The 26,638-nt window shown below is 44.2% G+C and overlaps 5 protein-coding genes across 5 annotated transcripts; 2 read left to right on the forward strand and 3 right to left on the reverse strand.

Annotated features, from left to right (window-relative positions):
* The first annotated feature begins 1,114 nt into the window (after nt 1-1,114).
* Nucleotides 1,115-4,167, forward strand: Bcap12. Its single transcript, XM_024692989.1, has 7 exons — nt 1,115-1,752; nt 1,802-2,027; nt 2,074-2,276; nt 2,325-2,424; nt 2,489-3,017; nt 3,096-3,168; nt 3,280-4,167. The coding sequence occupies exons 1-7, from the start codon at nt 1,518-1,520 to the stop codon at nt 3,795-3,797; spliced, it is 1,884 nt and encodes a 627-aa protein (XP_024548773.1). The 5' UTR covers nt 1,115-1,517; the 3' UTR covers nt 3,798-4,167.
* BCIN_05g04000 (hypothetical protein) lies at nt 3,272-3,745 on the reverse strand (the record flags this gene model as incomplete). Its single annotated transcript, XM_001559787.1, has 1 exon — nt 3,272-3,745. One exon carries the CDS (start codon nt 3,743-3,745, stop codon nt 3,272-3,274), a length of 474 nt encoding a protein of 157 aa, XP_001559837.1.
* A 3,720-nt stretch (nt 4,168-7,887) lies between the features above and the next one.
* BCIN_05g04010 (hypothetical protein) lies at nt 7,888-8,918 on the reverse strand. The gene is made up of 3 exons (XM_001559784.2): nt 8,562-8,918; nt 8,251-8,383; nt 7,888-8,198 (listed from the first exon to the last, which is right to left on the reverse strand). Exons 1-3 carry the CDS (start codon nt 8,797-8,799, stop codon nt 8,003-8,005), a joined length of 567 nt encoding a protein of 188 aa, XP_001559834.2. The 5' UTR covers nt 8,800-8,918; the 3' UTR covers nt 7,888-8,002.
* Nucleotides 8,919-13,438: 4,520 nt separating this feature from the next.
* BCIN_05g04020 (hypothetical protein) lies at nt 13,439-14,443 on the forward strand. Its single transcript, XM_024692990.1, has 2 exons — nt 13,439-13,984; nt 14,035-14,443. Exons 1-2 carry the CDS (start codon nt 13,886-13,888, stop codon nt 14,338-14,340), a joined length of 405 nt encoding a protein of 134 aa, XP_024548774.1. The 5' UTR covers nt 13,439-13,885; the 3' UTR covers nt 14,341-14,443.
* Nucleotides 14,444-14,973: 530 nt separating this feature from the next.
* Nucleotides 14,974-18,589, reverse strand: BCIN_05g04030 (hypothetical protein). The gene is made up of 3 exons (XM_024692991.1): nt 17,643-18,589; nt 17,427-17,583; nt 14,974-17,373 (listed from the first exon to the last, which is right to left on the reverse strand). Exons 1-3 carry the CDS (start codon nt 17,696-17,698, stop codon nt 15,628-15,630), a joined length of 1,959 nt encoding a protein of 652 aa, XP_024548775.1. The 5' UTR covers nt 17,699-18,589; the 3' UTR covers nt 14,974-15,627.
* Between the last annotated feature and the right edge of the window lie 8,049 nt (nt 18,590-26,638).

A 26,638-nucleotide genomic window follows, 5' to 3' on the forward strand; every position in this document is an offset into this window, starting at 1 on the left:
AGAAAAATGCGAGGGCAGGAACAGTCAAGTGTGTGTATAATAAATTTGTTACCGCGAGTATCTAGGTACTTTCAAACATGCACAAGCATACTTCGGTATCAAGACCATCAAGAATGATGAGTAAATTATATACTACTGAATGGCAATGGTTGGATCGCGAATCATGGAATGTATCTACATTGTGGAATGCATCACTGCACGTAATTATTTCCTCCGAGATATGTTGACACATTTGACTCGCGGGCCAGCCAAGGGATCTCATCTAGTTCGAACATCTTGTCATACGTCAAAATTGCATTCCATTTAAAAAGGATAAATTTCATGTTGGTTTGTTTCCTCTCTTTCGACATTCGGATCCCCTCGCCCTCAATTAAGAAGACACACGGAAAACGAACTTCCTATTAAGGATTTGCTTCCTCTACAGAGCCTCACACTCAGTTAAGAATGCTGGCAACACACCACTGTTTTGAAGTCAAGGTGGAGGTCGTGGCTGGCTCTGATACTTTTTGATGAAGAAGAAAAGAAAATTGTTGCGCAAAATTTGAATATTTGTAGCCGCAATGGTGATCTGCGCTAATTACTAAGCGAAAAGCAGAGTTTGCTTTTCTGCCTAAACCTATTTTAGGAAAGTAAAAAGATCATCCACGTGATATCGCGATTATTTCAACAAATTGACCCAGATCTCATTCCACGGATAGACGGCGACGTAACATGTCAAGATTTTCTCTTTGCATTCCGATCTTATCTCAGTGCGCCATGAGCAGGAATTTCTTTACTGTAGGTGTCGTCCTTCGTGAGTGGATGAAGTACAATTTCTATTTCACGCCTTGCTTGCCTAGATCTCATCTCAACCAGTGTTGAGCAGTTATACGTCCCAGCAAGTGGGTAGCCCCTTCAAAGAATTCTTCTGTCTTAACATCTGTAATTATGATTGTCGTAATAAGCGTCGGGGGTGACACTTTTCCGTGGGATAGTTGCTATGAGCGTGAGTTGGCGATTATCATTCCACCTCGTAATTTAAAAAATACCTAAGTCATGCGTGAATTTTCAGTTGAGTATTTGTTCCTTCTCTTCTAGTTAGAAAGTTGCGGCTTTCGATTTGAAGAGTTGCTGACGGGAAGGATATATAAAATTCTCAACTGGAGTAAGCCGCGCAGTGGGCAAAGATGCTTCTGGGGCGTTCAAATGCTTCTTAAATCCTTTCTGCTTCTACGCCACATTTGAAAGTTATCATTCCTCACTACTAGAAAAGGAAAGTTCAGTCTCGTGCATTCTCCAGCGTCTATTTCGTATGTACTAGTACACATGGTTCGAAGGGCTTGTTTGAATTACTGCGATATCTTGATTCCGAAGATCAATGTCTTAAGTTAGCTTTCAGGTCCCAGTGTCGAACTCAGGTATGAGGCTTTTCAATGCGGGGAATGTCAAGATCGTGGAACACTTTAAAAGAATATACATATAGCCGGGGATACCGCCACTTTTGGTGACATGATTCCACTTGAGTCGTGGATTCAACAATGTTCTCCATGGTTACATGGTTGCTTCTTTTGGCCGTAACGGTAGCGGCCTTCCTTGATATTGAAGATGATTTCGAAAACAATGCAACTACCAAAGTCTTACCAAACCGGATGGTTGATGATGGAGTTTTTCAGCTGGGAGTGACGAAAGTTGCGGGAGTCCCAAATGTTCAAAAAAGGCAATCCAAGTCAAATTTGGCCAACCCTTACATTGGGGATATTTACATGATCACCGGTATGTCATTTCAAGCGTACCCTCAATCATGTTGGCTAATCATAAGCAGTACAGATTGGGTATCCCGCGCAGTCTATAACCCTCAGTATCGATACAGGGAGCAGTGATGTTTGGGTGAATCCACAGTGCGCTACCTCGGGGTGGACATCATTTTGCTCCAGTTATCCTCAGTACGATCCCACGAAATCTACCTCTTTCGTACCATTGAGTCAAGCCTTGAATATAGCGTATGGTATCGGCGCAGTAACTGGAGCTTATGCGACGGACAATTTTATGTTAGTAATCATCCCAGTTTTTCAGATACTTATTGACAAAGTTTAGGATGGGGTCAGGTCCAACTCTTAAAAAACTTCAGTTTGGTGTTGCATCGGGCAGTAATCGAATGTTTGCGGGTATCATGGGTGTATCTTGGGGGCTTGGCCTTGGAACTGGTTATTACAATATTATTGATCAACTTGCTTTGCAAGGTCTGACGAAAACTCGTGCATTTGCCATAGACTTGGGCAATGTCGATACAGCTTCAGGTATGACTTCCAGGTTTACATGACTGTACTAGTTGACTCATTCTATAGGCTCCATTATCTTTGGCGGTCTTGATACAAAGAAGTACTATGGCTCACTAATTAAAAATCCCATTATACCATTTTATCAAAGTCCGGATGGTTATCCAAGGTAATTACTTTCTTGACTTCTGTCCTGCGTATTGGATGGTCTTACTGAACAGTCTTGAAATTAGATATTGGATCAATATGACGTACTTTGGAATCACATTTCCAGGCCAGCTACCGACAAATTTGACATCCACTGGCTATGCGAAACCCGTCATTGTTGACTCCGGAAGTACATTGAGTTATTTGCCACCTTCACTTGTCAACGCCATGCTCCCTTATTTTCCAGGATGGGTCAGTAAAGGAGGTGGCCTCTATACCATTCCTTGTAGCTTCCGAAATATCGCAGGCACGATGGATTTCGGATTCGCAGGGCAGATTATCAGGATCCAATTAGCTCAATTCATATGGTTCAATGGTGCTACATGCTATGGGCCCATTGCCAATGCCGCCGAAAAGACGGATGTGATCTTAGGAGATACCTTCATGAGAGGTGCTTATGTGGTGTTTGATCAGGACAACGCAAATGTCCATATTGCGCAAGCTGCGAGTTGCGGATCAAATATTGTGCCCATCACTTCGGGTACCGATGGAGTTCCTTCAATGACAGGAGGTTGTCCGAGTCCCGCATTTTCTTATGGAACATCATCTTATACGGTTAGTAGCTGTCCAAAATTTGCACAACAATTCAATGATATCAATGCCTGAAACTAATTCGCTAACATGGGGAAAAAGGTCTATCCAACTCCCTCGGCATTAGTTCCATCTTCTTCATTCAGATCTTCTTCATCTACATCTTCTTCGAGAAGTAAGCAATTAATCTAATCACGCGCCCTCAATCCGAGTGGCAGATAGTTCATAACCCAAATGTTCCCCTCGCACTCCTGTTTTAAAGCCAACACTAACTCGAATTATTCAGGTTCCACACTCCCTACATTGAAAATTACTTCAATAACATCCCCTCTCACCACATCAACAACTAGATCTATTATCACTTCATCCTCTACGCCAATACTTAGATCTTCTAACCTTTCACTCCCCTCTTCGTCCTCTTCGTCAACGGTTAGAGTTTCTACCCTTCCAACTTCCCCTTCATCGAGAACCACTTCAACGAGCTCTTCCCCCACAATAGCGATAATGAGGTCTTCTGCCCTTTTATTCTCTTCTTCATCCTCTACGTCAATAGCTAGAACTTCTACTGCCCTTTTACTGACAACCACTTCGACGAGATCTTCTACCCCTTCGTCATCTACATCAACTACTAGATCTTCATCCTCGTCGCTGGGGCTTGGTTTGATCGGCTCTACGACTACGTCTACAACATCCACCAGATCTTCTTCGCTTTCTTCATTTCGTTCTTCATCTTCATCTATATCCTGTGGCATAGGCTGTGGACCGACGACTACTGTGTATATTACCGTTACCAGGTCGACCTGAAAATGATGCGCGTGTTCAATCTTTTTTGTTTAGATTCTGAATGCGACATGTAAGGATAGCCCAGTATGACGCATCATAATAGGTTCTTTATGGTGCGATTGGAAAGGTTGGACTACTTTTTCACTTAGAGGCCTGCATTGTATGATTTATTTTTATGATGAGACACTGGACAGTCTGCAGTATACGAGGGCAGCTGTCCAGGGAAAAAATAACTGACCCGTTTATATCGCAACGCAATCAGATTCTGTGCGAGTAGAGAATTCAGTTTAAAGCTAGTGGGTTTGGGCCCTTTGATGGATATAGAGGGCAAAAGAACTTGGGATTATCCTTTCCGGCTCTGTACTTGTTGGTCTATCAATAACAGTGTGCAATTCTTACTATTCATCTAATCTATTGTATGGAGCAACGTTCCATTTTCTATGTGAGATTAATAAACGAAGGGCTTCAGTCCAGGCTTCAAAATGTCTCGATTATACCGGAGATGAGTTCGCACGTTTCTCGTGATCCTGCAAGTTTGCGAGACGAAGGAAGATTGAAGAGTGCATTCCGATGAGTCGTCAAGGTCGGTTTGTAGGCCTACTTCGATTGCCACTTCATACAAGGGGTAGGACTATTGATGATGATTTGAAACCAAATTATAGGTAATATATATATCGAGATTCTGGAACAGAATAGGGCACAAAAGCCACGCACGCCCAGTAATTCTATTGATTTTGGATTTTTTATCCGCCCGGAACCTCTGGTGCGTGGAACTGCCAACTCTTTTCCGGAATCCGATTGCCATCTAAATGCGATAAATGAGACTACCTACTGTTGATGTTACATGCTCACTAGAGCCAACATACATGACTGCGTTTGAACAACACTTGGTGCAATCTGCTTCGCTCTCGTGAACAATGACAAATGACGACACTCGCTAATCCGTCGCATCTCGTTCTTTCGACATGGCTGGAAGTCAACACATGGTAAGAGGTCACGAAGCTTCCGTTGACTATATGGGCTCATAACCACCTCTGTCGAAGAGTTCGTAAGTTCACCACGCATGACTCTATTAAATCTCTTGACGTAATTCCATCGCAATTTCTCCTTCAAATCCCCGTTGTAACAAGTTGAATTTGTAGTATGGCCACTACCACCAGTACTTCCAGTCTCAAAAGATTTGCTATCCCAATCTGGTACATTTCATACAATCACATGAGAGCAGTATGGTCTGAATAAGTACCTCTATGCATTGATGGAGATTGGGATTAATTATTTTTAGCACGACAACATCCCCAGTTGTTCGAATTTGAGTTTGCCACGGGGGTCGTAAGCCTGTGGAGATTGCCTTTAAATTAGGCCATGGACACCATTTGACTACCGAACTTTTCTATCCCGCCATATGCTGCTGCTGCACTCCGAGACTTCTTCAACTCAATTTGCACCATAGACGCCCATCTACAGTAATGCTCGACGCAAACTACAATGTCGTCTCACAACATCGCCAGCTCCATTTTCATATGTATCTATTCCACCTCGTCAGGGCTTCATAAACAAACTGAGACGTCCACAAACAAATCTATCACTTGGTACCGGTACTTCAGCCGTTTTAGCGGTAAAGAAGCTGATGAAACGCTGGCTTCAAATTACACCCAATCCATACCATCGCTCTTTAGGGAATCTTGGCAATCGATCAAAGTGGATATCATTTCATGTTCCTGGCTTGAAAAAAAGTTGATAGCCGTGCTCGCCCTTGATAACGAATATCAGAGTGGCTCGGACTGGTTAGATGAAGTGGAGGCTGTGGAGCTAATCGTTGAAAAGGATATAAATTTGGAAGAAGCTTAAGCTTGGATCTCCATATGATGATGAATTTCAATGAAATTGGATCTTAGTGGATCATTAGGAAATGGTTCGATTGGTTCTGGACTTTCAAATGTTTAGGACTGAAGATCAGGTGAAAAAGACCTTTCCATCCCTTTCTTTGCTTGATCTCAATTGAAGCTTGTTGGGTTCGGTTTGTGTGCTGTTCATCCTATCTTCATCATCTTCTCTCCCTCCTTTCCTCTTGTTTTCTTATACTTTCTTTGCTTCAATTCATCTGGAATCGCATTAGTTATATACCCCATTGTTTACTTTGAATCCGGGCAACCTTAATCTGAACTTTATTTGTATATCCGTTCTTGTGTCCGTCAATCTTTTCCAGATTCAATCTTATCTATCTTCCCTCAACTTCATAGACACAACCACAACGTATCTGACCTGAACCTTCTCTCTCCCTGCCTTTCCAATGGTTCACGCACGCACTTTTTCCCGCCAGCTCGGCAGTACACTCCCTACGCACAATCAACCTCAAATTCCACCTCAAATCATCATCTCCGATTCAGAAGACCCACACAAGCCTGTATACTACAAGACTTCACACTGGAAGAATTCCTTCCTGAATTCCGTTCAATCTTCGCACGTCAAGACTAGGACCTCTTTCCGAGGTCTTCTGACAAGAATCAAAAACTTACCTTCCAAATCCAAAATACTACTTGGTCTCGTCTGTCTTCTTTCCTTGGTATCACTTATCGGGGTGATAAGCGGCGTACGTCTAGACCTCTTGAAGGGAAGAGACCGATCTCCATATACACGGATACATTACGTGACGCACAACAAGGGTCCAAAGTTTGATCACAATAGGGATAAAGGGGTGAAAAGGGAAGAGGCACCACCAATACCTGTACAGGCTATAGGACTCACGCCGAAGAAGGTGACACCTGTAGTTCACGATGAGGGGGGAAAAGTCAAGAGGGATGGGATATCGACTACGGGACCTACACCAAGGAAACTTATGCCAAGGCAGTTTGGGATTGTAGCGGATGTATTAATGTGATAGTGCGGCGTTGAATGAAGAGCTGTAAGTTATCTCTTGGTCAATGTGCAGGATTGGGAATGCGAAATTAAGATTGATGAGTTCTTGCTAACATCTGGGAGAACAGTGCGATGACGTATCCCACAAGCGTTTGCTAAATGCTAGTAACTTTGAGTCGAATTTATCGTCAAGCGGACGTGGTGGGGACTGAATGAGGAGTACATCGGAGTTTGAAAGGAAGGAAGCAATATACCAGACCAGGATTGAAGGAAACATTAGAAGAGCCTTGGATACGAAATAATGCAGTATAATATAGAGAAGATTTCTCATCAAAATAGAATTACAACCAATTTAAACGTACCTAAACTAACCTAACGCTCTCGAACTTTTGATATATATATATATATAAACATATGTGTCTTGCCCCATTTTTCGACTCACCGAGAACGGGAACAAAGATCTCTTAACAGAATCTTTGTGGGAGGATGAAATTTGTCCTCCCCTCCGAGAAAACTTTCCATACTGTCTCGTCCAACAATATATCGCTATTTCAGAAGGAAACCTCATTGTCATTCCTGGGGTCTCCATCCTCGGCTATCCATCCATCATACCCATTTTGATATCTAACGACAAACTCGCGCTTTTCGTCCGCGAGCTTGAGAATATCTCTGTGCGAATCTTACCGAAAGGACGAAATGGGAAATTCGCTTCCATGGTCTCCCGCTTCGAAACTAGCAGCTTCTATTCTTTTGTGTTTCATCGTGTTTCTTTTCCCGACCTGTTCACGTCTGTATCGATGTTCTGAGATTGTCGCTCTTGATACTTGGATTTTTTTTAAAAAAAAATTTGATGGTTTCCGGATCTTGAAGTGGAGGGAGATACTGAACGCAGTATACTGGAATATAAGTAGCATGAGCAAGAGCCGTCGTTTAGCGCTGTCTCGTGTCCGCTACGTGGTCTCAGTAACCGTAACAAAAGCACCTTCTCCGGTGTTAGCTGTAGTTCCCATAGTAGGATTTTGTGATATTGTATCGTTGTTGCTGGGAATGCATATGAAAATATATGACTTGACTCGCTTCCATCGAGCCATGCCGAGATCAGGTGAAAGTGGCTGATTGTTATTTTTGACTGGTTTTTGGAGCTTGACAGTTCATCATCGGACCCAAACAACGTGATAGAAAGCATGGTGCGCTCCAGTCAAAAATAAAAAGTATTGTATTAAAATTACGAATCTGCTGATATCGTTTTCCGCCATGAATTTAGTTTCCTCCGTTCACCCCCCCCCCCCCTATTCTATCTTTCAACTCCAGCTTTGTCGCTCTTTAGACAAACATCGCTGCCTCCTTTTAAACTTCGTTCCAGGCTTCACCTAAGGTCTCTCAACTGCAAGGTCATCTCCAACTCCCCCACCGACCAACACCATCTGTCTGTTCTGTACTCTCCATGAACTTGGAGTTCCATCGAAGGATTCAGTATCAACGAAATCATCTTCAAATTTGAACCATGCGGAGAAAACATGCGTTTGTGTTCCTTCCGTGTTTGTGTCGAAATGGTTGAATGTGATGCTGTTGAATTTTGTCAGTCGTAATGTACATTAGAAAGAAGGGCAATACGTACTAGGTCGAAACATGAGCCTCGCTGGCGTTTGCCGGGTTGATCAAGATAGCACTGCTAGTCAATTGATGAACACCATGTGCAACGTGGTCTAAGCCATTTTTTTCGTTGGCAATAATGTCGTCTCTTCCGATCCCTTGAATGGTTGTTAGCGCTTTTGTTATTTGTCCCTATGTTCGCATGCTCCAATGGCCCCCATGAATCACAGCCATCTCTTTCTATAAATCTCTCGTCCGCCATGAACAATGTTCGAACAAGGAGTCATGAGCAGCAAATTTTGGAAAGCTCCGCTTGAAAACAAGAAAACAACATACAAAGTTCGGCTCCCAAACCAGTGAAGTTTGCAATAGCATCATTGGTGTATACATATTCTAAGGCAGTCCAGTTCTTCGAATCGAGGATAAAGGTCTCGAAAGCGAGTGTATAACGGATCTGCTCGATGGGCGAGTAAACGTATTGTGCAGTTTCAGGATCGTAAAGGAAAGAGAATGGAGACCAGGACAAGGCTCCTGGGAGGAGAGAGAGGGCGAGAAGAACTGCTGGAAGCTGCATGTTGATAGTTTTTTACGTTGATTGAAAATGAGAAGGATGTTATTGAAGTGAGTGTTGATGAAATGAATGTTGATGAAGTGAAGAATTGAGATGGAGGTGAGGACGAAGGATTAAGTACCCAAGAGATACAAATGCTGAATCCATAATTTCCGGAAACTTTCCCAAGTACAGAATTCTCGTGAACTGTAGCACAGATTATAGAAATTGATGTGCAGCTCCTGCGCCTTCCCGGGACAATTGAGCTCGTTGGACATTCAGCTGCAAGCCACCATCTCAAATAGACTCGAGAGCTTTCTTGCACCAACTAACGTTATTTCATTATTGTTTCATCGCGACTATTGGTTCTCGTTCGATATGCTTTTCCCTGAGCTGAGCATTCGAGTTTGCAACTTCTCTGCCTTTGCGTTAAACTCATGTCGGGACTTGGTGCACCGGCAATTCGCCCGCCTGTACCTGAGTCTAAAGCCTTGCAAGTCGGCTCGTCCCGACTAGTCAAATGTGATGAACATGAGCTAGAGCAGCTAAAGAAGCTAAAGAAGCTTATTTGGGGAGATCCGACTTGGCACTAGTTCACACCGTGCTACGCCAGAGTTGGGAACAATTGACTTCCTTATAAGGTTTCTCCTGAAGCCAGCCTCCCTATGGTCACATGATCCAGACATTGGGCTGCAAGGTCTTCATTGGTATTGGTGCACTATTTTTGGGTTCTGTTCTACACCCAGCGGAATTCATCACGCTTCAAGAAGGACTTTCAAATATTGGTGTGCGAGTGGGGACGAATTCAATTCATACTTCAAGATAAATCGAGTATAGATGTATTCATGTTGTTTCAAATCCAAGCAATGCATTGATCAAAGGTCAGAGTGCTACACTTGAACTTGAGCCACACCGTGAACATTACATTGGAGGCTAACGACATTCGAACCTGGCTTCAATACATGCCTAGGCACATTTAAATTTGAATGTTTTCACTCGTTGCAAGCGGTGATTGTCAAGCCTCTGAAGACTGTTGCTCTACACCGTGGCATGGACAATGCACTTGGTGATTTGATCCTGGAATGGCTAATAAGTGTAATTAGCTTGCTTTGGTTGGACTTTCATTGCTTTTGATGGACGATCCTATTGACCACGCTATTCTCACTCGTAGCCAATCTACGAGTCATTTTCTCTCACCAAGAATTTTTTTCTCTATTTGTTTAATTGGGCTCTACTATGACCTACAGGAAGGAAAAAGAAAGAAAAAACATCAAATCTCCGGCAGCAATAACGTCGATGCAGGCTTGATTAATTTTATCAGCCATCATAGCTGCCGCTATCTTTCTTTTTATAGAATCCAGTGATTCATAGTGAGCGCTATCAGTGCCGGTAACCATACCTCGAACTATAGATTCTCTTGAAGTAGACAGAAGATTAGAACTTTCTTGGTTTCTTCGTTTTCGGAAATTTTTGCATCTATTGCAAGAGATAGGTCGATGGCCGTGGATTGTCCTATGTCTAGTCAGTCAAAGCTGAAGGGAGTTTTCTGGTGGATGAAACTGTCTGTCTCCTTTACAGCATTTGAAATTTCCTGTGGGACACAAGAGCTTGTGATACAGCAAAGATTTTCTAAGCAAGTGCACCAACTTCAATATTCATGATATTGTATTCGTGAGTTTCTACCAAAGATGTGGTAAACGATACTGAACCTCAGAGACGTTTTTAGCCATGAACTCCTGTATTTCATGCTACTCGTAGGACTGACAGACGAAAGCAGAACCAATGATCACAAAAATTCTGCCACTGGGTCAAACAAATTGTCAGTATTTGTAAGACTGGTCGCGAGGAGTGCGGCGTTCTACAAAAGTACACATCAAAAGATACCAAGCTATACAAAATAGTCAAGGATTGATAGAAGAAGCCCATTGAAAAAATTGGCTGTCACTGAGGATAGTGAAAGGTGGTCGTCTAACTCCAGCTTCTAATAGCGAATCACACTAATGAGAGTCAACCATCTGCCACAATATCAATTCATACGCACGTTACTTACTCTTGTAGATTAAAATTACAATGGAATGTAGTATGTGGGTACCTATCATCGTTGATATCTGCGACATCTATGATTGGAACAAGCGATTGTCTCACCAACAGATAGACAAATTTGCAGAAGCTGAGGATGTAAGAAGTGGAATGCATCGGGTTTGAATTGAGCCAAAGGTAGGTATGGCTTTTATCTCTCTATAACGAAAAGATAGTAGATTTGGGACACACAGAATACGGTGAGAAGGAATCCTTCAACGATCCATAAAGCTATTTCACTTCCAGATTCCCACGAATATTGAGCGCTGGAATAAGTAATTACCATCGTCACACAACTGCAAGTACCAGATAGAAGAAATATCCCAAGCAAGTCTATCTGGCGCCGCAGTCGATTCTTTAATGGTAGGCTTGGGGGAACCGTAATGCTAGGCAATACCCAGAAACACACTGGCAAGAACGTACCTCCGACCACGATATTGGGATTAAAATTCTGGGATCTTCTTAATATCGTGCATTGTAATCGATGCAGTGTAGATAAAACCGGAATGATACTCTATAAATAAATGAAATCTATCTATTTGCTCATCTCCAAGTTGGACGAATGTCTGCGAAAGCGTCTCTGATCTACCAAAAAGCTAACAGCTCACAAAATGGTTGTCTTGGAATCAGATTTCCGAATTCTAATCATACAGACTGAAGAACGGTGCCTTGACCGGCCCCGAATATCTATCAGGAGGCCATGTGCATGAAAAGGACTCGGATATTACTATCTAAGTCCTATCACCCACACACACATTAGTCTCATATATCATTGTCACTATTGATACATCTGTCAAGAGACCTGCATGGAAAGAATACAGGCGTATAAATCTTCCTTCCTCTTTTCCTCCTCTCCTAGATAAAGAAGAAGCAGAACAGAAGTCTTTCATAGACAAGAAAGTTTGAAAATTCTTTGAAAGTCGAGAGAATTTAGCAGCTTCACTTAGGCCATCGAAGAGAGGGAAGAGAATGTGAGAAGCAAAACTCCCACCGCTGAAGCGTACTCCTATGCCATCCAACTTTTGTAAAAGCACATAGCTAAGAGCATACAGAAACACTGCTGTGAGGAATCACCAAGCATACTGGACTGAAAAATTGACAATATTCGCCGAACCCCAAAGACAGTAAAATAAACACACTGTATAAATCCACTTGACATCAAACATACAGTAGAATCCGCATCTCAGTATATATTCAGTTCTGCAAACGGATACGCGTCTATGGTATACCAACAAATTCGTTCCAACAGACCAAGAGAGAATAACTGCACAGTTTCCTTCCCAATGCATTACATACCCCTAACCGGTAACACATTGATATCTCAGATGCAATCTTACACTAGTCCCCCGCTCATACCGAGTAACCAGTTTACGACCATAGTATTGTCGAGATCCCAGAGCCGTTTTTCTCTTGGAGAGAATGGGGATGCGAGGACGAGCTAACTAAACTGTGCTGCGTATTGATTCGACCCAATAAATAAGCAATGATAACAATCTATCTGGGTAGGTAGGTAGGAAACTGAAACTGTACCTTCCAATCGTGTAATGTTCAACACTACCTACCAATTTCCATCGTCAGCCGTGGACGACTAATACTCTATCAGTTTATATTACCCAGAAGATTATTCCTGCATAGATGGAAACTATCACGAAACGGGCGGCCCCCAATTTCACACATCTCAATCACACTTATTATCTTCCAATCAATCAATTAACCGGAAAAAAAAAGAAGAAGAAAAAAACATCTGACCCTTTTCTCTAACCTTCTCTCCAATCCATCATTCCTCATAGTATAGTATAGTCAGCATACTCGAAATTCCCAGATAAATGCGCTGTCCCCAGCCCATCCATCCTAACACCAACACACACCAACAGACATACACACACACACACACAAATGTTGGATCCCAAAACCAACCGTCACAATCTCCACCGTAATATTTTAGTCTTCTAGTTTTCCAGGACTCGAAAATCCACTACAATATACATGTGCTGCTCGCTCAGGCCACCACTTGCATCGTTTGTTATTTCGATACGGAGTAATATGCTATGTGCATGTGGAATTTTGTGATATGCTAGGTTACGCTGTGTGTTATCGGATGTTGTGTATGTCAATGGATGGATGAAAGGAAGCTGGAGAGATCGGGATTAGCCACGAAGAGAATCCTGGAATATGCATTGGGAATTTGTATTGTGGTCTGGATGTGTAGCGTAGTGTATGATGTTGAAGGTGAGATGTGATGTGGTGAGATGTGATGTGGTGAGATGTGGTGAGATGTGATGTGGTGATATCACCATGGGAGATAGATTTGGATAGGAAGAACTTTGGCTCTTTCGATTCCTTACTCACGCTCCCTCCAACCTCCCCCCCCCTTCTAAATCTTCATGTTGGAATAACTCCATTTTCATTTCTAAATCCACTCCATCTCACCCATCCCACCCCATTCTATCAACTGCATACGCCCACCCATCTATCCCAACTCGCACCATTCCACCCCCTGTGCATCTCCAAAGTTATTCCTCTCCCCTCCACCTTCCTCCAAACCAAACCAAACCAAACCAAACCGAAGCTAAAGTTACCAACCGCACCACCGCGTTGCTACACGTAGATTTACAAACACCGCGAACTTTCCCCTCACGGTATAAATACGTCGTTCTCCAATCTCGTATACATTCCCTCTTTCTGTAAATTCTCCGTATTCCCTCCCTCCTCTTTCCATCAATCCCAAGTATTCCTCTTCCCTCTCCTCATTACAATCCACATCATCATCATGACATCCAAAACCACCAGCGGCTATGCCGTCATCTCCGGAGTGCGTAGCTACCCTTCCACCACCATTCCCCCGCCCTCCGGTTAACCCCCCCTCCTCAGGCCGGCGGCGGCATCGGCAAAAACAGCGGTCTCTCCTTCGCCGAATCCGGCGCTTCCGGTATCCTCTTTGCAGACCTCTCTCTCTCTCTCTCCTCAGCCCAAAACCGCCGCACTAGAATGTAAATCCTACATCTCCAATCCAAACTGTCGCATCCTCTCCATGCACGTCGATGTGACAGACGGGAAGAGCGTGCAGGAAATGGTTGACACAGCCGTCAAGGAATTCGGTCGTATAGATTATTACGTGCATAGCGCTGGTGTAAATTTCCATTTCCATCCCCCCCCCCCTCCTAAATTGACCCCCTTCAGATCGGCACTAGCACACCCTCTCCCCTCGGCACCACCCCCCTCTCCGAATTCGGCCACATCATCCACACCAACATGCGCGGCACGCTCCTCTGTAACCGCGCCATCGCAAGCGCCATGCTCCTACCAAGGCCGCTACACCACGCGCTCCCTCGACCGCGGCAGCATTGTGAGTCTCGGCTCCGCGAATTCCGTCGTCGCCTTCCCCGGGAAAACATCCTATACCACCGCCAAACACGCCGTTGTGGGGATTACGAAATCCGGCGGCGAGTAACATTTTCCTACATCCATAATGTGTATTGTTCATAATTCTCGACAATTCGCATGAGTGAACAAAACTAACCCCCTCCTCCCCCCCCAAACAGCGGTCGACTACGCCTCCCACGGCATCCGCATCAACGCCATCTGTCCAACCTGGGTATCCAGCCCCATGAACACGCAAGAAGCAGTCCTCAACCCACACTTCGAGCACATGGTCCAAGCCGTCGTGCCACTGAAGCCCGACGAGGTATCCGACGGCATTCAATTCCGGTGCAGTCCGGCGGCGACGTATATCACGGGCGCAACGTTGATCATCGATGCGGGGTCCGGGTTGACGGTGCGTTTGTTTTAGTGGATGAGTGAAGTTTTTTGATGGCGTGAAATCTGTAAATGAGGGTTGTGGGTTCGGTTGCCTGTTTATAAGGGGGGTTTGCATGTATAGCTGGGATGAAAGGCTCCGCTTGATGAAATTGAGGGTTGTTGGTATTTGAGACGCCGGAGAAGAACAATATCAATATCGACATGTGTCAATTTTGCACAACTAATGAAAGATTCTTGCCATCGTAGTCTAATGGTGGGAATACTACATCTCATCAGAATCAACCAGAATCTCAAAATCAAGGTATAGTAAAAATAACAAATAAAGGAAAGAAGTAGAGCATCTCATCACTCTTTTGTTTTTGATCAATTGTCTTCTCATTTATCTTTCCCACCTAAACCGTAATCTCGACTATCTTACTTTTCTACTACAAACTCGTACATCTCCATCTCTCACCCAACAACATAAACCCAAATTTAGCTACTTCTTCACAAATCATCCTTTGTTCTCTAAGTACAACCCCCAACTAAAACAGATGAATAAAAAAGAGAGAAAAAGTCCACCACGCAAAGAATGCCCCCCCCCCCCTCCACAAATTCCAAGGGTATTTACAAAGGAGCAGAATGCTAACCTGCAATCCAGTGCCATCTCACGATCAAAGTCAGAAATCAAATCTCGTGTTGTATACGCAAGTGATTTTTGAAAGCCTCTTGAATGGAACAATGGTTGTGGTAAGAACGCATGAATAGAAAATGATAGAATCTTCTCATGTGTGAATAAGTAAAAAGGTAAAATAAAACAAAGGACATAAAAAGTGTATCACAGAAAAAAAAGAACGCCTTTCCCAAAATATAATGCAAGAGGCCCTTTTCAAGAAATTCAAGACGAGTTCTGTTCCGCCAAGAAGAAAGACATTATCTTTTTTTTAAGCTTTCCCACAACCAAATGCCCATTTTCGTGAAGTTCATATCCATAGCAATTCATGCTCCAAACCCTTGCTTTGAAGGGGGCCCATGTTATCCTTCATGTTTCGCTCTCTTTTGATCTCCACCTTCTAGATGCTCATCTTGATCGGGGGTCTTTCGTTTACCGCCCCTTTCACCATTATCGTCTCTTAGAAAACTTGGACCTGTGCCCACAACAGGAGTTGCAAAATTTAGAGGGCTGGGTAATGTGTTCGAGTCACCACCTCTACCGTAATCCCAACTGGGGTTTCCAAAGAATGACGAAGGACTGGGCAGGAATTCGTTGTTCATGAATCGCGATGGAAGAGCTGAGACCGGTGTCACGTTTTCTATTATATTGTTATTCGAGTTATTGTTATTTCCACTTGCATTGGATCCTTGAGAAGGTTGTGTAACAGGATGCGGTCGTGCAAAAGGATTAGGTGGCCCCGATGCGCCGGCTGACAATAGAGCCGAGGCGGAAGGCGAAGGTGGTGGTAGTACCATTCCGCCATGATCACCACCATTGCGACGCGCCTGGGGATTGGCGGCACTCGCAGATCGTGGAGATGAGAGGTCTTCCGCGGTGGCAGATCCACCGTTATCCGATGCCTCTTCCGGAATCTGCACTTTCAATATAGGCCGTTTACCACCACCAACACTTAGTTGAGCACTGTTCGTACGAGATGGTGGTGTGAACCCGTCTGGTAAGGATGACATGGATATGTTCCGATTTTTGTTATGCGTTTGTGATCTCTGAGGCGGCGAAGGTGGCTTTATACGACTTACTGTAACATCTACGGATTGAGATCGATCACTGGGTTCCTCCTTTACAGTATCAGTATTGGAAGTTGAACTTGCCCAGTGCTGGGACAGGATCGATCGGCTTTCATCAATTGGCGTAAAAATACTTCTAGATTTTACAACTAACCGCTTCACCGGCTCTGGCATTTGTGATTGCGATTGTGCTTGCTGCTGTTCTGGTGACGGTTGAGGTGGCTGCGATTGCGGTGGAGGTTGCGGCATTTGCTGTTGTTGCGGTTGTGGAGGAGAAGTAGTTGCGCGGGAGGATGCAGGTCGTTCTTGTGGTGGAAAGGGTGGCGGTACCGAAGTTCTTCTTTGCTCCTCCACATATAGCTGCTGTACTTGCTGTGGATGAGGATGTTGAGGTAATTGCTGTGGATGCTGTGGATGCTGTTGAGGGTGTAGCTGTTGAGGATGTTGCTGGGGGTGCTGTTGAGGATGCTGCGGGGGATGTTGTGGATGATGTTGCATATGCTGTTGAGGGTGTTGAGAGAGGTGCTGCTGGTGCTGCTGTGGTGCAAAGTGTGTGTATTGTGGTCCGGGACTTTGGTGCGGATGGGGAATTCCTTGCGGGGGGCCTTGTATGTGCTGCGGAAGCCCATGCGCGTGTGGTGGCAGACCAGGTGTCATTTGAGGGTTGTAGGGTGATGGATTTGGCGCATACACAAATTGTCCATTGGTAGGAGGGCCATGAGGATGCTGCGGTACCAGGGAGCTTTGCCTTCGTGGAGCGTTTCTAGACGATGGACGAGATCCCATTCCAGGTTGTGGCGTATGTTGTCGTTGTTGCTGTTGAAGATGCGGAAAGACACCATTTGGAATCGGAGGAGAGGCGGATGGAGTATGGTGGCGGATATGTTGATACGGTTGGTGTTGAAATTGAGGAGGCATCATTGGTTCAACTGATCCGTGATGGGAAGGAGGAGATCCATCGTCGTCATCGTCGTCATCATCCATCCCCTTTCCTTTGCCCGAATAGTCGGCAGGACCTTTGTGTTCGTTGGCTCCTCCATACTAGATTTAATGTCAGTTTGTGATTGATGCGCCAGACGCGATAGAACACGTACGTATTGATATCTTGTCATGAACTCCCCAATATCACCACTAGAATATTCGTATAATTTCTTATTGCTACCAAATATTATAACCGCGACATCGACGTTACAGAGAACGGAAAGCTCATGCGCCTTCTTGAACAGGCCTCCTTTGCGCTTCAAAAAGGTCCTGGGAGAGTAGTGTTAGTATTTTGCGCCGCGGATTATATTCGCACAAAGAGAACATACACTGAACGGTTCCTATCATCCTTGATAGCCTTGATCTCAATCTTTCTTCTCCCCATTGCGGCAACGGTGCGCCGTTCTCGTGGTATAAAATTCGATTGCGTGAATTGGTCCAGCTTAAGACGTGTAGTTGAGAGGAACTATTCGAGGTAAAACTCGCAGATTGTTCAAGTCGCGTAGAATCGTGGTCATCAATGAACAAGATTGAGGGGACAAAGGAACCGAAGTATAATGTACAATTCTGAATACAATAGCGGCGAAATCGAGCGGCACAAATAAGTACAGTAATCGATTGTTTGAATAGCGGCGGAGCAGTATGTCTGACGTGGGATGGTAGTTTGGATGCAACTTTGATTGCGGTGGTTGAATGTCGTTATATAAAACAGTGACCAAAAAGTAGATGTCGAGCGGATGAAGGGGGCCGTCAATAAGGTTGCGACCGAGTTTGTCCCTTTGGCAAGACGTGTGTATGTGAAAAGAGATGCGTTGACAAGTTGATGCGATGTGATTTGATATGATTTGATATGATTTGACTGTAACTTTTTTGCTTTTGCTCCAGGCAATCGACGCAGCGCGAAAACTCGAAACACCCGCACGCAAATAGTGATACAGCCCGTGAAGAAAAGACAGCTGTGTAAAGGCAAAAGCTGGACAAGCTGGATGTGTTCGAGCGAAAGGAATGTCTCTTGAAGAGGGGAGGAGCTGGGTCAATGATATAGACACAGGAGAAGCAAGCCTTTTCAAACAAATCCCCGAGTATGAGGTGCGGCTACTCTTCTTGAAAATTTCTCGAGATTCCGTTCGCAGCACAACTGATAGGACTGATAGAGTATATCGCGATGGGATACTAAATATAGATATTTTTGGATCGTGATATAATCGATGGAAGGGGGGAAGGGGGAGGGGGAAGGGGAAGGGGAAAAAATATATGAAGGGTGGCACCAGAGTCCAAAATGTGAAAGGAGAGAGAAAAGGGAAATTTCTGGTTTAACCTTGTCTTCTATTAATTTTTGGATCAATGAATGAATGGATGATTCTTTTCATTCTATTGAAATTATTGAGATTTACTGACTAGACTGCAAAGGGAAGGGAAGGGAAGGGAAGAATATAATTCACACAATTCACATCCTGCACATCATTCATATTGTTGATCCATCCGTTCCATCTATTCCACATACATCGTATTCTCTTGATACGTAGACAAGAGATAGACCAGGGGGGTTGGTGCTGGCGTTGGAGGCCATGGTGAGCATTATTTCCTTTCCTGGGCAGCGTTGTGCTTTTGCTTCTTGTTCTTGATAGTTCTCGTCTTGGACCCAATAGGTAGGTCCTATGTGTGTCCTCGAGTAGAATCCGGATCTGGAGAGATAAGGCAGGCGTGGTGTGTAGATACTCTGACAGGCTGTGGTTGATCATGATGCCTGCTTGCCCTTTGCTGCTTGCCCTTTGCGTTGGTCCATCGCCGGAGTAGCAGCTTGATGTCTGGAGTCTGATGTCTAATGTCTGATGTCCAATGTCTAATGTCTAATGTCTAATGTCCAATGTCCAATGTCCAATGTCCAATGTCCAATGTCCAATGTCCAATGTCCAATGTCCAATGTCCAATGTCTAATGTCTACATGTGCAGCCCCAAAACGTCCTCGAATATGGCTACATCGACCTAGCATGTCGGTGTCTATGTTCACATAGGTAAAATATTGATTGCGTTGTATTGATATCTCATTCTGTAAAACCTACCCACATATATAATGCTGCGCCTGTCCATAGAAGACATCTTCGTTGTCATTTTCGAGTCCTTTTCCTCTGCAAGGCACCGCTAGGGAAGTATTACTCGTAGAGGCGTGAGAATTGATTCATCACTGGCCCGCTCGCTCTCAATTGGTCCTAAGTCGTAATGAATCCCCATACATCTGATGCACTACGGTACTCAAGCACAACTAACCATCACTCAAACGAGTTAAAGTGTGCGATGTTTGGGCGGGCGGAGATTACCTCCCACGGTAGACGGATTCGAATGAGATGCCTTGATACACTTGGATGTCGAGATTTGGCTGTCAATGCTCAATACCTTCCTTGCCAACGAGGGGCTCGGTTTCCTCTATCACGTACTGTTTGCCTACATGTGCAGATGGCACGAGTACGCAGTATCAGTATCAACAAGTACCACACACCACTCGCGATCGATAAGCGTTCAACGCCTTTACCCTTCTCTACCCTCCTTCATCCCCTTCATGCAAGATCCGTAGATAGTAGGTACCATCCATCTATACCCAGATCGATACCGACATCTATAACATATCACACACAATGCAGAGACAGCAGCAGACTATAACAGAAAAGGCAATTCATCATTCATCTTCTAGCCGAGAATGCGAATATAATCGTATAATTCAATCCCAATCCGATCCTTGAACAACTCATACTACCCGTTTACCCAGCATGTTCAAAGACAAATCCGTCCACCTATACTGCTGCACACTTGATGACTGTAGATACGACAAGCCTCCTCCAACTTCGAACCGAGATATCCTCTGCTTTCATGTGCAACCGTGATGATACCAACAACGACGTACCTGCAAGGATGCCGACCTACCTATGTAGGCACGGTACTCAACCTCGCAGTCGTCTGTCCTTTCAAGCTAAGCTCAAGCCTCCTCTCACCCTGGCGATATGAATCGTGCACTGTGCAGGAGGAAGATTACCAGGGAGCTCTCGGTCGCCCTTCCACACATCTCTCTCCTCTCCTCTCTCAAGTCCTTCCTAAGCGCCCGAGAAGCAGGTGTAATATACGATGTTTCCCAAATTCCGCGCTGGTCATGAGTGGCCGAGCAAGCACAGCGTTGCCTCGTCTTTAAATTCCGACTGGTTGAACAAGCCCTAAACGATGTCTTGACCCTTGAAGATGTATCCAGGATTCACATGCTGACACATTGGAAACATAAGATCAATCAGCTTTTTCCATGTAAAAATGGTGCCAAGGGATGGAGGGACGGTACAACCTCGACGAAAAATGTCCATAAATAGATCCCAATGCAGCTCATTTACTCTCATAAACAATCTGGGCAAATTACCTGGTTTGAGGGAATGTTACTGGCTTTGTTCTCACCCAAAGGCAACCAGTCAGGAGCCAGGATAAGAGGAAGCCAGCTACTCCGTCGATCACTTGAACATGCACCTGTCTGCTTGGTGTTGCATCAGGTCGGTGCAATTCCATTGACCACTCGGTACGAAGTATTCAGTACCCAGTAATATTGATGTGCCTTCATGTGCCTTGTGGATCTGGTTGTGTTTCTGGTAATTGGCTCCTACTTGACCTATTCCCTTCATTGCAAAATGCAAAGAGAAAAAGACATCCACAATAACCAATATGTGAAATTCCCCGGCATATCAACCATCCACCTGGCATTTGCGTGTCCCGTGCATCGAGGTACATTCGTGCGGAGAACCCTAATCGGGCGGTTTCTATTCTTGTATTCGTCTCGGGAACGCAGGTACTACAGCTTAAGCGTGCGGTGCTTGCTGCTCACTGCTTACTGCTCACTGCTTGCTACTTGCTACTTGCTACTTGCTACTTGCTACTTGCTACTTGCTACTTGCTACTTGCTACTTGCTACTTGCTACTCGCTTGCCCTGTCAGTTGCACGTTTATAACATTCTATTTGATCCTTCTAATGTCACCGACATGGATGCATGAATGCAACGTTTGTGACATCTTGAAGGCGTGAGCTAGTCAGTTCAATCTTCACTTCACCATCGCTTCAGATTACTTGGGATTATCAGAACCTCATTCAAGACTTGGCACACTCAACGATCCTGTTTGTAAATTGAAAATCGTCACGGTCATCCGACTAAAATTGTGGATTTGTACCCATCACCCTTGTCCGCTCCCTCCTCCGTCTCTCTCCGTCTCTTGCGTACATGGGAAATATTTAAATGTGGGATCTTGATGGAAAAGATTTATAACCCTTTCAAAATATTCAGCTGCCCTTGATTTGCTCATCGAAACTCTGTCGGGCTGCGTGAACCCCCACGGCCAGTCTCCAGTGGCATCATTGTCTAACGCTAAAATGACGACTTCAAGTGGCCTGATAGAGAGCTTCCAAGCGATGTTTGCCGGAGGATGAAATCTTATGTGCATTTAGCAGTTAGAGATCGTCTCTGCAAGGATCCCCATCTCATACCGTCCTTCTCGCGCTCGTCAGAGTTGGCAAATGGTTAAACTATGGAGATATCTTGTCATCGATGTCATGCCAATCAGACTAGTCGGTGGGTGGAATGCAATGGGATCGTGCCCACCTGACAAGTAACTTCACAGGAAAGTCTAGTCGCGAGAAGCCGGCGAACGCAGTGGCCCAATCCAACAGAGGAATACATTATGGGAACATCGTACATTGATCCGTATATTAAACTTTCTCGAGGCCGGTACATACCCATCTGATAGTGCTGTAGATCCAGCAGTGAGTGCATAAACTAACGGGTCACTGTAAAAATAGACTTGGATGTCTCTCTCAACATGTTGATTCGTGTATCGTAGAAATTGTGACAATGATTTATTAGCAATTGAACAATGAAAAGACAGATTTTGATATCAAATGATTGAAGAATGAATTAGTCTGAAATTTCGAAAGTTTAGAAGTGTCCCGTTCGTTCATGCATACACTGGCGATCCCTCACAACACATACATACATAATCACGACTTTGAATAATCCCATCATGTCACATTACATGGAGCAAACGGATCAGGACATGGATCATACAATAGATCGTGCAATCTCTCCAGAAAGGTTTCCATGATACATTTTCACATTTTCTTGGCCGAGAATCCCGGATGACGACGGCGACTCATCTTAGGAGGAGCTATGAAATGGCGACCCTTAGATACGATCCATGTAGGATTGGACGGACAAGATAGGATTGGCCATTGATATCACTGCATCCATCACGTATCGATGAGGTTGAAGATATAAACTTGCCCTCCCTGGTCGATAATAGACATGATATGATGTTCCAAGTTCATGGAACATCAACGCAACCTTACATGCATACATGCATACAGACACACATACATACCAGGTAATTCCTAACACGGCGATTTTCATGTATGCTCACTATTTTGTTTCATTTTTTATGAATCTCACCACTTGCTTGCGTGCGAGATGCGACCGGGAGATTGAAAACCCGTTCGTCGTCAAAGTGGAACAAATGCACTCTACTGCATGGCAGACGGCTCGTTGTACAAATTGGGGAAATACATACCAAGCCATCCGGTCAGCGAGGGCCAATGCAAGATATTCTAAATTTGTCACAATCCATGTCCACTCCACGTCCAAAAGGCCAAACAAAAAATCTTCCAACGACAAAACAATCGATGATTCCCCGACCCCAACCCCAACACCAACCACGCACAAACATGCGCGCTTATTCCATCAACTGACTGGACGGCTGCTTGCTTCCCATTGAAAGTAAGACTCACAACGTGGAAATGGCTGAGTACATCATGTCTTTCATTCAATATAATGGCAGTGCAACGATCAAACCAGACGTCGACATCTCACAGCCATGCGGTACAATGTAAGTTAACATGCTGGCTGCTATTCTATTTCGACACCCTACTCCGGAAGACTGCACGCGACGAAGCCAAGATGCTCAGAGAGGGTCAGAAAATAGATCTAAACGGGCCGCACCTCGCGCATATCTGGATCTTCCGCGCGCCAACATACACGGATCACTTACATGTCCGGCGACCCTTGAATCTGTGGAGCTGCCTCATCGTTTATACTTTTCTGTCGACAGTATCACAATCGAATGGCCGCATGGTGCATACATACGCACGGCGCAAAGTCTAGACCGTGATAGTTCATTAGACTTGCTACGTCTATCTTGCTTCGTTCTTGGCACCTACAAAGATCGTGTGAAGTCACAGGCTTCTAACCTTAAGAAGTACCGTTTGGTGGATAGCTGGAGTTCTCACTATACATCTATAGATCTATTTTCATCTCATTCCCTTCCCCCGAGTCACCGCTTCATTTATCTTGTTAGATCAAGATCACCCATGGGGACATGTCATCTGAATTTTTCATTTATTTTTCCCAGCGTGCAACAAAATTCATTGCCACGGTGAAGGCATCCGTAAACAAACATCCATAATCAAGGTGCTCAGTTGGCCATCAAATAAGAAAATCTATTTTCGACTACCATGTTATTCTTTCACTTGCCCAGGGCTGAGAAGATGTGTGTCAATGGCTCCATGTACCTCTCTCTTTGACTGAAAGCACAATCATCGACAGGGTATCTACATCACATCAACATTGGGAGAGAGTGCTACAACAGCGGTGAATATTATTTTATATTTCCTATTTTCCGTTCCCTTAGTTGTGTCTAGCCTCACACGATCAAGTACCACGAAACCTTTATCCCGCAATCACTCCATATCAAGTATAATAATACTACTTTATAAACGTCCCTCTGATTCTTTTATTTCAATCTTGGACAAAAGAATTCCAAGTTGCGATTTTGAAACTATTGTTCCTTTGTTGCCCACTACAAGGTGGTAGGTATCGCCCCCTCAAGTCGGTTTGATACGCTTCTCATGCAGACTGCTCCTTCTCCCGTCCGGCACCAACTCATGGCCCCTTCCATACTTTCTAACGGGAACTAAAATATTATGTAAGGGCCCGACCATTTCTATTTCCCCCCTTCGTTTCATGTTTGTTCGCAATTTTAAACTCTCTGCTTTCTCATTCGATCACCTTCTACTTCGTTTTGTGTCATGTCCTTTGGGCGTTACTGTTGTTGGGGACCCAATCTACTCCTGAGTTGCTTGACTATGAGGCTGATCAGCCCGAGCGAAGATTTGGAGTAGCATTTGTGGATTGCCTCATTGCTGCCAAACTACTGGAGCCTTAAGTTAAACCTCAGATGATACAAGAAGATGTGGCAACCTCATTGTCCAAATTTTCAGTGAGATAACCCTTATCTCCAAAAGCAAAGCATCATCCACACTTTTTATGACATTTTCTCGAGATCGTTTATTCGTGTTAGTGTAGACCATAGATTCTTACCTTCCATCGTCTGAGATGGAACTTGAAATTGATTTTGAGTTTGCTCTTTCGTCCTTGGTTTTGCTTCAGGGCAATGTTGGTACGGCGTCGTCAGAATCAACTTTTCTACGCCGCGTGCCACGCCACCCGGCTTCTGTAATTCTACTAACATGTAAATTAAATTCTTTTTGGTGGGTGTCATTTAACCTTATTCAGGATCTGCTTTTGTTGCCGCCAGACCCGTTCATCTCACTGCAGTCCCCATCATATCATTTCTCTAAAGGCTTATTGTGTTTTCAGATTGCCTCCATTTGCTTTCTATGCAGATCAATCCTTCTCTTCTCTAAGCCTATCATTTAGCATCAAATTCTTTCTTGCACAGTATCCGGGAACAAAAACCGTTCCTTCGACATCATATTCCTAACAATCATGTGTTCTGACCCGCAGCCAAGCTTCCTTTCGACCACACCCTCGACCCCAATTTTTACCCTTCTACCCAATCAAGACTCAAACGAGCTTTCCCTTTCCATTCACTTCCTTTCCCTTCCACTATATACCATATATCTACCCCCTCTCCACGGCACAGCAACACCCCCCCCCTACGCACCCAATCGAATTTCCCTCCTCCACACTTTCCAAACATCTCACAAATGCAAAGTTGACCCCCCCCCCCCCCAAGAAAAACGCCCAGGAACAATTCAAGGCCTCTGAATTCTGCAAACACGTCCTGTGAACATATCTACAATATTTGAATACATCACGTTTAATTCGGCTCCGCAGATTGACTGCAACACAATGCAAGGCTCAACACAGCTATTCTCAATCTCGTGACGAGAAGAGCGATTCGCTCGCTAGCTGTTTTTTTTCGCCCGTAGTACGGCAAGCGTATCTTTGTTTTTGTTTTTGTTTTTGGTTATAGCTAGCTATAGTTATGTTAGGAAGGTAGGTGCTCGGTCGATATCTATCTATCTACTCACCTGTCGCTCCTATATTTGTCCGTTTATTTGTCGATGACTTCCTGACTGACATGCACAATGATTATCTCTCGAGAATCCTAATGCAATGTTGAATATTGAATATAGGAAGGAATTGTCGATCTATTAGTGGAGGTAGAATTCCGATCCATCCATCCATCCATCCATCTATCTATCTACCCTAGCCTACCCTACCCTACCCGTCTTTCCATTTGCCCATCTCATCTCACGACCGTAAACTTTTGCCATCCCTCGCGGGTGAAAATTGCACGCGTATATATATACACATGTGTACTTGTACTTGTACCTGTACCCGTACCCGTACCTGTACCTGGGTCTTCTCCACAACTAACAAATACAGATACAAAATCCCCTCTTCTCCTATCTCTCCTGATTTTCCGCTCGTGTTGTGAAATCCTCGAGGTTCAAAATTCAAACAAACGTATATACATACACACCTACATACACAAACAATATATAAACACAATAATAAACTATAAAATCTCATCTTATATCACCCACGAGACACTACCTAGGTATCTACCTACCTTTGTTTATTGCGATCTATCCACGTTTTCAGAATCCCCAAATCCAAATAGTAAACCTTCCCCCCCCCCTCCCGCATTCCTGCTAGCTACTCTACTCCATCACAAACTCCCGTAAGTAGCGCAAACGTCGAGTAAAAGCCCCCTTCCCCCAAAAATATGTACAAAAAAGTCATTGTACCGCCTGATTTTCTTGTCTAACTACATGTGAATACAACGGTTCTATTCCGTCCGGAAATTTACGCCATGTATGACATTATACAAATTACAGCATTGCATAGTTGAAGAATGCATTCAATCGCACGTGGAAATTGCATTGTAAAGTCGTCATCAAAATTTTGAATTCTGGTGGCATCTATTTAAAAAGAGGTAGCATAACTGTCTGCCTGTTTTAAAATGTGTAGCTTTTCCCTGCATAATATGCCATTATACCCTCGTG

The sequence above is a fragment of the Botrytis cinerea genome, chromosome 5, assembly GCF_000143535.2.
Source record: "Botrytis cinerea B05.10 chromosome 5, complete sequence".
Lineage (NCBI taxonomy): Eukaryota > Fungi > Ascomycota > Leotiomycetes > Helotiales > Sclerotiniaceae > Botrytis > Botrytis cinerea.